Consider the following 12,669-nt stretch of genomic DNA (forward strand, 5'->3'; position numbering starts at 1 on the left):
GCTCTCTCTCTTTTTTCTCTCTCTCTTTCTCTCTCTCTCTCTCTCTCTCTCTCTCTCTCTCTCTCTCTCTCTCTCCATGGATGCTGTCAGACCTGCTGAGTTTCTTCGCCATTTGCTGTGTTTGTTTCAGATCTCCAGCATCAGCAGTATTTTGCTTTTGAAATGTGTGATGATTGGTTGTTTTCAGTTGGTGTTGTCAACAATGCAAAATACTTCCTGGAGTACTAAAATACAAACTGAACAAATATTTTGAAGCAAGTGGGGCTTCATATCTGAGGATTTGAAAAATATGAATTGAATTTGAGATTTTCTTGTGTAACAAACTTGAACCCTCTCTGGTAATTTCCGAGATTGTTTCATCCATATGATCTCACTTTGTTTTAATATCTCGCTTGCTTGTGTCTAGGATTCCAAGGCTTATTTCCATCTACTCAGCCAGATTGCACTCAATGGAGAAAGTGATGAAATGATGGTTGAGATTGAAATGGCAGGTTTACATGTAAGTTTATCTTGTTTTTATTCATCAGGTGACACGGTGGTTCGGTGGTCAGCACTGCAGCCTCAGAGCTAGGAACCGGGTTTGATACCAGCCTCAGGCGACTGTCTTTGTGGAGTTTACACATTCTCCCTGTGTCTGCGTGGGTTTCATAGAACATAGAAAACATACAGCACAGAACAAACCCTTCGGCCTACGATGTTGTGCCAAGGATTGTTCCAAATCTAAAATAAAATACCTAACCTACGCACCTCTCAATTCACTGCTGTCCAAGTGCATGCCCAGCAGTCGCTTAAATGTCCCTAATAACCCTGCTTCCACCACCACCACCACTGGCATCACATTCCATGCCTTCACAACTCTCTGCGAAAAGAACCTTCCTCTGACGTCTCCTCTGTACCTTCCTCCTAATATCTTAAAACTATGAACCCTCATGCCAGTCAGTCCTGCCCTGGGGAAAGGACTCTGGCTATTGACTCTATCCAAGCCTGTCATTATCTTGTACACCTCGACCAGGTCACCTCTCTTCCTCCTTCTCTATACAGAGAAAAGTCCGAGCTTAGTCAAACTCTCTTTGTAAGACAAGCCCTCCAGTCCAGGCAGCATCCTGGTAAACCTTCTTGGCACCCTCTCCAAAGCCTCTGTATCTTTCCTATAGTAGGGCGACCAGAACTGGACACAATATTCCAAGCGTGGTCTCACCAGGTACTTGTAGAGCTGTAGCAAAACCTCGCGACTCTTAAAGTTGACCCCCGTTACTGAAGGCCAAAACACCATACGCTTTCTTAACAGCCCTATCCATTTGGGTGGCAACTTTGAGGGATCTATGCACTTGAACACCAAGATCCCTCTGTTCCTCCACACTGCCAAGAATCCTGTCTTTAATCCTATACTCAGCATCAAGTTCGACCTTCCAAAATGCATCACTTCACATTTATCCAGGTTGAACATCACTGCCGTTTCTCAGCCCAGCTCTGCATCCTGTCTACATCGAGCTGCAACCTGCAATCGCCCTCTATACTGTCAATGGGACCTCCAACCTTTGTGTCATCGGCAAATTTACTAACCCACCCCTCAACTTCCTCATCCAAGTCATTTATAAAATCTACAAAGAGCAGAGGCCCAAGAACCGAGCCCTGCGGAACACCACTCCCCACTGACCTCCACGTAGAATATTTTCCATCTACAACCACTCTCTGCTTTGTCAGCTAACCAATTCTGTATCCAGATAGCCAAATCCCCCTGTATCCCATACCTTCTGACTTTATGAATGAACATACCATGGAGAGTCCTATCAAATGCCTTGTTGAAGTCCATATACACCACATCCACTGCTCCACCTTCGTCGACCTGTCTCGTCACCTCAAAGAACTCAAAGATTTGTGAGGCATGACCTGCCCCTCACAAAGCCATGCTGACTACCTTTAACCACGTTATGCTTTTCCAAATAGTCATAAATCCTATCCCTCAGAATTCTTTCCAAAACTTTGCTGACCACAGACGTAAGACTGACTGGTCTGTAATTGCCAGGGATTTCCCTATTCCCCTTCTTGAAAAGAGGAACAATATTTGCCTCCCTCCAATCCTCCAGTACGACTCCCGTGGAGAGTGAGGAAGCAAAGCTTTTCGCCAGTGGCTTAACAAGCTCCTTTCTTGCTTCCCGGAGCAACCTAAGATAAATCTGGTCTGGCCCTGGAGACTTGGCAATCTTAATGTTTGCCAAAATTTCCAGCACTGAAAATGTGTTGCTGGAAAAGCGCAGCAGGTCAGGCAGCATCCAAGGAACAGGAGAATCGACGTTTCGGACATAAGCTCTTCTTCAGGAATGAAGAAGGGCTTCCTCATTCCTCATTCCTGAAGAAGGGCTTATGCCCGAAACGTCAATTCTCCTGTTCCTTGTATGCTGCCTGACCTGCTGCACTTTTCCAGCAACACTTTTTCAGCTCTGATCTCCAGCATCTGCAGTCCTCACTTTCTCCTCAAAATTTCCAGCACATCAATTTCATCAATCTTGATCTGTTCAAGCATGTATCTCAGATCCTCAAAGTTCTCATTCACAACAAGGTCCCTTTCCTTGGTGATAACTGAAGCAAAACACTCATTTAGGGCTTTCCCTATCTGCTCAGACTCTCCACACAAGTTCCCTCCGCTATCCCTGATGGGTCCTACCTTTTCCCTAATCATTCTCTTATTCCTCATGTATGAGTAAAATGCCTTTGGGTTCTCCCTAATCCTTCTTGCCAAGCCTTTTTCATGCCCTCTCCTGGCTCTCCTCAGTCCATTTCTGAGCTCCTTTCTAGTAAGCCTGTAATCCTCGAAAGCTGTGCTCGATCCTTGTTACCTCCACCTTACGTAAGCTGCCTTCTTCCTTTTGATGAGAAGCTCCTCTATTCTCATCATCCAAGACTCCTTAATCTTACCTCTTCTTGTTGTGGTTCTGTTCACCGAGCTGGGAATTTGTGTTGCAGACGTTTCGTCCCCTGTCTAGGTGACATCCTCAGTGCTTGGGAGTCTCCTGTGAAGCGCTTCTGTGATGTTTCCTCCGGCATTTATAGTGATTTGTATCTGCCGCTCCCGGTTGTCAGTTCCAGCTGTCTGCTGTTCTCTGTATCCTCAGTAGCCACACACTCGGATGACAAGCAACAGGAGTTCTACTGGGACAACACTACTATTATCGAACAAGCCAAACAGAGAACAGCCAAGGAATTCCTAGAGGCATGGCACTCATCCACAGATTCTATCAACAAACACATCGACCTGGACCCAATATATCGACCACTGCAGCGGACAGCTGGAACTGACAACCGGAAGCGGCAGATACAAATCACTATAAATGCCGGAGGAAACATCACAGAAGCGCTTCACAGGAGCCTCCCAAGCACTGAGGATGTCACCTAGACGGGACGAAACATCTGCAACACAAATTCCCAGCTCGGCGAACAGAACCACAACAACGAGCACCCGAGCTACAAATCTTCTCCCAAACTTTACCCCTTGCCTGTCTCAGAGGAACAAATGTGTGCATCACTGGCAACAACTGCTCTTTAAATAGTCTCCACATGTCTGTTGTGCCCTTTCTGTGGAACAATTGCTCCCAATCTGTATTTCCCAACACCTGTCTCATAGCGTCATAATTTCCTTTTCCCCAATTAAATATTTTCCCTCGGTAACTGCTCCTTTCCATCTCCAAGGCGATGGTAATTATGAGGCAGTTGTGGTCACTGTCACCAAAGTGTTCTCCCACCGCGAGATCTGACACCTGTCCTGGCTCATTGCCGAGCATCTAATCCAAAATGGGGTCTCCCCTTGCCGGCTTGTCTACATACTGAGTAAGGAAACCCTCTTGAACACACCTGACAAAATCTGCTCCATCCAAACCATCTGCACTAAGTCACCCATAACAACAACCCTGCTACATCTGCATTTTTCCAAAATCTGCCGGCCTATGAGTTCTTCAATTTCCCTACTGCTATTCGGGATTCTGTTTCCTCTGGACACTCTATTTCTTCCCACAATCCAAAGATGTGCAGGTTAGGTGGATTGGCCATGCTGAAATGCCCATCGTGTTTGATGCATTAGTCAAGGGGAAATGGGTCTGGGTGGGTTACTCTTTGGAGGGTCAGTATGGACTTGTTGGGCCAAATGGCCTGTTTCCACATTGTGGGGAATCTTTAAAAAAAAAATTAGAAATTTGTCCTTTTTTTGTTTCTTTTCTCCTTGCTAAGAAACAATTCTGTTGTCTGATTTTGCACTTTTCATGATTTTACAGGAAAAAGATGATCTTAAAAGGGCAGAGTCCATGCTACAAGAAGCTGATAAATTAGGCTGTAGACAGTTTGTCACTCCAGTCGATGTTGTCAGTGGTAATCCTAAACTCAACTTGGCCTTTGTCGCCAACCTGTTCAATAAATATCCAGCTTTGCACAAGCCAAACAAGAACTATGACCTCACCTTGTTGGAAGGTAAGAAAGTTGTGTCATGTGAAGTGTGGAGAATGAATGTCTGGATGCAAAATGAAAGCCCAAGTTGAAAGGGAAGTACCCCCCACCCCCACCATTACCCCAAGAGGGGATCATTGTTTTTATTGTTGTGTTTATTCCTTTACTGCTGTAGTGCCTTGTTTTCTTGTTCTATTCTTTTGACCAACTGTTCATTATTTACATGAATGATGCATGGGTAGGTTTTACACACACTCATTACAAGTTACATCTTTAACTTTTATTATGTCAATCGATGTGGCACCTAATTGTATGTTATCCAATCATTTTCTGTTCCAAGGTACAGTAATAACAAAAATGAACTTAAACATAACGTTTAAAAATAACATAATTAAACAAATGAAGAGGGATACTTGGAGTGCAGTCCTTCACCGCGTTGTGTTAATCTTGTTGTTACGGTTATACAGGGCTTCCTTAATGCCTTTCCTGCCTAATTGGTGCTCTCTGTAACAACAAAACTGCAAACTCTTTATTGAGAGCTTCCATCTTGCTGAACTGGCTTCAGGTCAGTCCAGATCCAGTAACCTGCTCTGAAATCTCTGCTCGTGTTTTTAATTCCACCATGGTAACTAAGACAATCCACAGTACTCTAAGGCAATCTGTTTACCCTATCTCTTGGTGTTAAAGGTCCTTTAAAATCAAATTCCAGGATCCAGATCTGCATTTTCACCAAAAAGTAATCAGTTCTTCCTTGAGCCATATCCTACCCATTTACTAACTTTTCTTTAAAATTGATCTTATCAGTTTTTGAAAGGTTTTGTTTAAAATCGGATTAACAGTTGGGGGTGGGGGAGGGATGACATTGCCTGTCTTAGTAGCAGAAATAATTCAGACCTGTACATGAACAGGCAGGGAATAGAGGGATATGGACCATGTGCAGGTGGGTGGGATTAGTTTAGAATGGCATCATGGTCAGCACAAACATGGTGGGTCAAAGGGCCTGTTCCTGTGCTATACTGCTTCTATGTAAAATAAGTAACATAATGGGGGAGAAAATTTTTTTTTCAAGTTTCCAGTATTCATTTCAGTATGATTTAAGGTGAATACTTCGAGAGTTGCAGCAGAATCATTTGCTTGAGTGACAAAGGGCAGCTTTCAGCTAAGCTGCCAAACAAAGCTGACACAGTACTTAATTGCTAATAACTCACTTGGTTTCCTCAGTTGTCTATGTGCCATATATTTTTCTCCAATTATCTTGCCCTCCTCACCAGATCTCTACCATTATGAAGATGACCAGGTTCAATATGTTCTTATTGCTCTAATATTTTACCCATATGACTATATTTAGAATTAACCTAGAGGATTAATATCAGCAAGTTACTTGACATGATAAAGTGTTGGATAATTGAGCAAGACCACAACAGCTAAAATGAAATTCATTCATTGCACCCTTGTCCAGCTCCTGATTACAAGTTATATCTTTGACTCATCACTTTCAATATATCGTTTGATGTGGCACCCGGGGTCAACCAATCATTTTTCAGTTCCAAGGTACAATAATAACCAAGATAAACTGAAACAAATGGTGTAGCAATGCGTCCAGCTGTTGAAGCAGAACATTTTAATTCCATCAGAATATCTGGCAGCCCTTTCTCTGCCATGTTGTGCTTTCTTTTTTGTAAAAAGCAGATTAATCTTTAGTCACACGCTCTTCTCAAATAACATCAGTATATCTTGCAATTCGAATGTGCTTCACCTTTAATAGCTGCAGTCTGGTTTTTAAGTAGCACTGACTTCACACTATTCTGTGCCCCCTGCTAAGGTACTGAGTAGGAACCTTGAAGTTGGTATGGTACCTACATGACTTTGAACCAGCACATTGTGATTCAAAGGCCCATTTTATAACATATGAGACATTTTGGCCCAGTGTTATAAGTTAAAATGGCTATAGAGCACTTTAATAGAGACTTCAATTTATAAGCACTTTGAAAATCTAGTGTCTACTGTTGATTGAAAACTAGCATTTCCAGCAACCAATTTTGAAATTCAAGTATTAAGTAATACACGTTTGATGTTTCAATGGCCCTGAGGTCACTTTTGGAGTACTGTGTATAGTTCTGGTCACCCGGCTACAAGGAGGATATTATTATGTTGGAGGGGATTCAGAAAAGATTTGCAAGAAAGTTGCTGGGACTGGAGGGTTTGAATTATAAGGAGAGGCTGGATAGGCTGGGACTTTTTCAACTGGAGTGTAGGAGACTGATGGATCACTGTAATGTTCAATTTTTAAATTTATTTCTTTAGTTTTATACTTTGCTCCCAGTCTTAGGTACAATACTTTATACACTTTTCACTGTACTTCGGTATCCTTGTACTTGAATACATGTGACAATAAAGTCTAATTCTAATTATAGAAGTTTATAAAATCATGAGGGACATAGATCAGGGGAATTCCTAGGGTAGGGGAGTTCAGAACCACAAGGCATATTTTGAAGGTGAGGGGGAAAAAATTTAAAAAGAACCTGAGGAGCAACTTTTTCACACAGTAGGTGGTGCATATATGGAATGAATTGCCAGAGCAAGTGGTCAATGCAGGTACAGTTACAACATTTAAAAAACATTTGGACAGGCACACAAATAGGAAAGATTTAGAGGGATATGGGCCAAATGCAGGGAAGTGGGACTAGTCTGGTTTGGGAAACTTGGTCGGTGTGAACGAGTTGGACTAAAGGGATTGTTTGTGTTGTATGACCGAGTAGTTAGTGTTGACTGTTAGATATCCTGACGCTTTTCAAATTGAAGGTAAGAATTCCTGACTGGTATCCTTCCTCAATCAGTTTAGTTATAGAGATGTACAGCATGGAAACAGACTCTTTGGTCCAACCTGTCCACGCCGACCAGATATCCCAACCCAATCTAGTCCCACCTGCCAGCGCCGGCCCATATCCCTCCAAACCCTTCCTATTTATATACCCTTCCAAATGCCTCTTAAATGTTGAAATTGTACCAGCCTCCACCACTTCCTCTGGCAGCTCATTCCATACACGTATCACCTGTGTGAAAAAGTTGCCTCGTTGGTCTCTTTTACGTCTTTCCCCTCTCCCCCTAAACCTATGCCATCTAGTTCTGGATTCCCCAAACCCAGGGAAAAGACTTTATCTACTTACCCTATCCATGCCCCTCATAATTTTGTTAACCTCTATAAGGTCACCCTTCAACCTCCGACACTCCAGGGAAAACAGTCCTGGCCTATTCAACCTCTCCCTGTAGCTCAAATCCTCCAACCTGGCAACATCTTTGTAAATCTTTTCTGAACCCTTTCAAGTTTCACAACATGTTTCCAATGGGAAGGAGACCAGAATTGCACGCAATATGCCAACAGTGGCCCAACCAATGCCCTGTACAGCTGCAACATGACCTCCCAACGCCTGTACTCAATACTCTGACCAATAAAAGAAAGCATACCAAACACCACCTTCATTATCCTATCTACCTGCGACTCCACTTTCAAGGAGCTATAAACCTACACTCCAAGGTGTCTTTGTTCAGTAACACTCTCGAGGACCTTACCATGAAGTGTATAAGTCCTAAGATTTGCTTTCCTGCTCTAGTCAAAACTGAAAAATAATGAACTGCAGATGCTGAAGATCTAAAACAAAAACAGAAATTGCTGGAGAAATGCAGCTGGTCTGGCAGCATCAGATACTGAGTTAACATTTCAAGACCTGTGACACTTCTTCAGGACTAGTTTGAAATGTTAAGTATGCTTTCTTTCCACAGATGCTGCCAGACCTGCTGAGCTTCTGCAGCAATTTCTGTTTTTGTTTCCCCAAAAAGGAGATGGTCACTCATCTTGTTGCTGTTTGTGGAAATTTCCTGGTGCAAAATGACTTTCATGTTTGATCTCACAGTCATTGTTCCTGAGAAATAGCTGTGTATGTGAAACAGTTTGAAATTTTTCAACATACAGAAGCAGGAATTGCCTTTTCTTTCCTCTATGCAAGAGTGCACAAGCTTCAGTCATAAAGCGTGGAAACAGACTCTTCAATCCAACTCATCCATGCTGACCAGACAGCCTAAACGGATCTAGTCCCATTTGCCAGCACCCGGCCCATATCCCTCCAAACCCTTCCTATTCATATACCCACCCAGATGCCTTTTAAATGTTGCAATTGTACCAGCCTCCACCACTTCCTCTGGCAGCTCATTCCATACACGTACCAACCTCTGTGTGAAAACGTTGCCCCTTAGGCCCTTTTTTTAAAAATCTTTCCCCTCTCACCCTAAACCTATGCCCTCTAGTTCTGGACTCCCCACTCTGGGGAAAATTACCTTGTCTATTTACCATATCCATGCCCCTCATGATTTTCTAAACCTCCATAAGGTCTCCCCTCAGCCTCTGACGCTCCAGGGAAAATAGCCCCCCCCAACCTACTCCGCTTCTCCCTACAGTTCATACCCTCCAACCCAGGCAACATCCTTATAAATCTTTTCAGCCGTTGCTGTGATAACTAATTGAATGTATTATGGTGGTTTGTTTTGGAGAAACTATATGAATAATGTTTAGAAGAGTATGCTAGTTGTCAGGTTGCTTCAAAGTCTGTTTTATTTTTGCTTTTTTTATATTCCTATGTGCTTTGGTGAATGCAGAATTGACCCCTCCCATTGTAGGTACTGTAATTCAAGCTGCTTCTTGTGCTGTCACTACCCTCTTCTATCAGCCTTGAACACTCATCCCCCACAGCATCCGCATCCCCAACTTCCCTGTGCTCTGTCTTCTCTCTTTTTGTTAACTGTTGATTTGCTTTCTCAGCAGGGCAATTTCTGGGGGGCTCCTTGCTGCCTTCATAGAAACTGCCAGAGTTGTTGCACTCAGTAACAGAGCATGACAATGCTTTTTTAAATTTTTTTAATTTGTTCTTCGTTGACATATGAATGTAGGGAAGTATTGACTGAAAAACAGTTTCAAAGCAAATGTTCCATTGTGTGGTTCTAGTGTTGTACATGCTTCTGAAAGTTAGCAAAACCCAAAGATCGAATAATAGTGATATAAAGTATTGATAATATATAGTCCAATGTTTCTCAGCATTGTGAAATCTCAACTATCTGGACTGATGACAAGTTGATATCAATAGAAAAGCATCAGGCTGATGTTAACTTTTTGATTTGAAGATGTACAACAATTTAAGTGTTTTCTGTTGATTTGCTAACAACAAAAACACCCACTACACGTGTTTAAAATTAAGGATGCATTATGGAAAATTATTTCACTTTCTGCCCAAGTAAATTTAGACATTGGGTATCAGATTTTTATCTTTTTCTTAATTAAAACTGATCAACAATACTGGTTGTTACTGGAGGGGTGTTCGTACAAATGTGTCCTTCACACAGTTTTTCCCTCTCCTAATTATCTCAATATTTTAATAAGTGGCTCAGCTCCCAGGACCATCCCCAACTCTGCTAATTTAAAAAGGATTATTATGTTTATTCTTCCTTTTTTGAAGAAGTATGATTGGAAGACCAATTGTGATTATAATTTAAATATAAACTGTACAAAGTGCTTCATCGTCTTGGATTGAGTCTGCATTGGGTTTAAAATCAAACTATAATTTTAGTGATGGGTGTTTTTTTTTTATTATTTATTCATTCAAATAATGCATCATTAAAATCTGCTTGTTCCTCTGGATTTTCATAACTACTTTCAGCATGCAGTCTTTGTGCCTTGAAACGATACTTTGTGTTGCAGATGTTTTTAAAAACACGCTAATGTAATATATTGCCAATTTGCAATTAATATGTCTTTGAAAAAACATTTGAATTTTATAATTTGAAATATATTATTTGCAGAATAGTTCACACTTTGCAAAGTAAAATAAGTGTGCATTTGGCTCAATACACTTGCAAACTTTTTATCTGTAATTATTGGGAAAAATATAAAGACTTTTGTGGCCATGGTTTGAGGAAACTCCATCTTCACCCTGTGTACCTGGGGGAATGTATAGATCTAGGACAGTGAAAGTGTTGAAGTGTATATGTGTACCTGCATAAATTTGTTTTAAATTTTTTAAGAGTATGTTTTCTTAGCTAATTGACAAAGTAAAAGTAATCTGCCAGTTTATACAAATGTTTTTTTTTACTTGGAGATATGCCCTATATGCCTGTAAAAATTGTGTGGCAATTATGGTGGATTTTAATCCCACATGTTGATTGGTCAAACTAGCTTGATCAAGGTAGCCTTGAGGAGTAGTTTGTTGAGTGTATCCGCAATCGTTTTCTTGAACAGTATGTAATACAACCGATGAGGGAGCAAGCTATCCTAGATCTGGTCCTGTGTAATGAGACAGGAATAATTAATGACCTCATAGTTAGGGATCCTTTTGGAAGGAGTGATCGCAGTATGATTGAGTTTAGAATACAGCTGGAGAGTGTGAAGGTAAAATCCAATACCAGGGCTCTGTGCTTAAACAAGGGAGACTACAATAGAATGAGGGAGGACTTGGCTCAAGTAGACTGTAAACAAAGATTTTTATGGTGGATAATTGACAAGCAGTGGAGGATTTTCAAAGCAATTGTTCAAAGTGCTCAGCAAAAGTATATTCCAGTGAAAAGGAAGGACTGTAAGAAAAAGGGAAATCTGTCATGGGTGTCGAAGGAAATAAGGGATGCTATCACAAATTGAAAGAGGAGGCATAAAGTGGCCAAGAACAGCAAGAAACTAGAAGATTGGGAAAACTTTAAAGGTCAACAGAAAGCCACAAAAAGAGCTATACGGAAAACTAAGATAGAACATGAGAAAAAACTAGCACAGAATGTAAAGATAGATACCAAAAGTTTCCATAATTATATAAAATGAATAAAACCGGCTAAAGTAAACATTGGTCCTTTAGAGGATGAGAAGGGGCATTTAGTTATGGGATATGATGAAATGGCTGAGGCATTGGACATGTAATTTGTATCAGTGGAGGACATTAATAACATGCCAGTAATTGACAAAGATGAAGGTAGGTGTGGGCCTGGAAACCACTATTATTACAGAAGCGTTAGTGTTGGGTAAGCTAATGGAACTAAGGATAGTCCGGTCTCCTGGCCCAGATGGAATGCATCCCAGTGTACTAAAAGAGATGGCGGGAGAAATAGCAAATGTCCTTGTGGTAATTTTTCAAAATTTCATTGGACTCTGGGGTAGTTCCAGCAGATTGGAAAACAGCAAATGTGATGCCATTGTTCAAAAGGAATGTAGACAAAAGATGGGGAATTATAGACCGGTTAGCTTAACCTCTGTAGTGGGGAAGATGTTTGAGTCTGTTATACAGGAAGAAATAGCAAGACATCGAGATAGAAATTGTCCTGTTGGGCAGATGAAGCATGGTTTCATGAACGGCAGTTGTGCTTAACAAATCTTTTGGAATTACAAACGAGGTGGACAACGGGAACCCAGTTGATGTGGTGTACCCAGATTTCCAAAAGGACTTCAACAAGATGCTGCACAAGAGGCTGCTGCATAACATAAGGATGCATGGCGTTACGGGTAAAGTATTAGCATGGATAGAGGATTGGTTGACTAACAGGAAGCAAAGAGTAGGGATAGATATGTGCTACTCTGGTTGGCAATCAGTAACTAGTGGTGTACCTCTGGGATCAGTGATGATTTGGAATTGGGGATCATGTATAGTTTGTCAAAGTTTGCAGATGACACTAAGATGAGTGGCAGAGAAAAGTATGCAGAGGACTGTGAAACTTTGCAGAGGAACATAGATCTTCAAATGAGTGGGCAAAGGTCTGGCAGATGGAATACAGTGTTAATAAATGAAGTCATATCTTTTTATAAGAGTAACAGGAAAAAGGATTCTGATTTGAATGAAAAGATTTGCAGCATGCTGCTATGCAGAGGGACCTGAATATCCTTGTGCATGAATCACAGAGGGTTGGTCTGCAGGTACAACAGGTAATTAGGAAGGCAAATAGAATTTTGTCCTTCATCGCTAAAGGGATTGAGTTTAAAAGCAGGGATGTTATGTTGCAGCTGTACAGGGTGCTGGAGCACTGCATACAGTTTTGGTCTCCTTACTTAAGAAAGGATGTACTGGCACTTAGAAGGGGTGCAGAGAATTTTCACTAGGTTGATTCCAAAGTTGGCTTATGAGGAGATACTGAGTAGGCTAGGATTATATTCATTGGAATTCAGAAGAATGAGGGGAGAATCTTGTGGAAATATATAAAAATTATGAAATGAAT

General features: G+C 41.3%; 1 protein-coding gene across 2 annotated transcripts in view; it reads left to right on the top strand.

Annotated features, from left to right (window-relative positions):
• LOC122556217 (plastin-1-like) overlaps positions 1 to 12,669 on the top strand; it is a 149,760-nt gene that overhangs the window by 110,013 nt on the left and 27,078 nt on the right. For both annotated transcript variants that reach the window (XM_043702777.2, XM_043702778.2), the window contains exons 9-10: positions 407 to 499; positions 4,266 to 4,458. In XM_043702777.2, the coding sequence (XP_043558712.1) occupies positions 407 to 499; positions 4,266 to 4,458 (286 nt within the window). The remainder of the gene's footprint in view (positions 1 to 406; positions 500 to 4,265; positions 4,459 to 12,669) is intronic.

This window comes from Chiloscyllium plagiosum, unplaced genomic scaffold, assembly GCF_037043375.1.
Source record: "Chiloscyllium plagiosum isolate Xiang-an unplaced genomic scaffold, Cpla_swu_hap1 HiC_scaffold_13, whole genome shotgun sequence".
Classification (NCBI taxonomy): Eukaryota; Metazoa; Chordata; class Chondrichthyes; order Orectolobiformes; family Hemiscylliidae; genus Chiloscyllium; species Chiloscyllium plagiosum.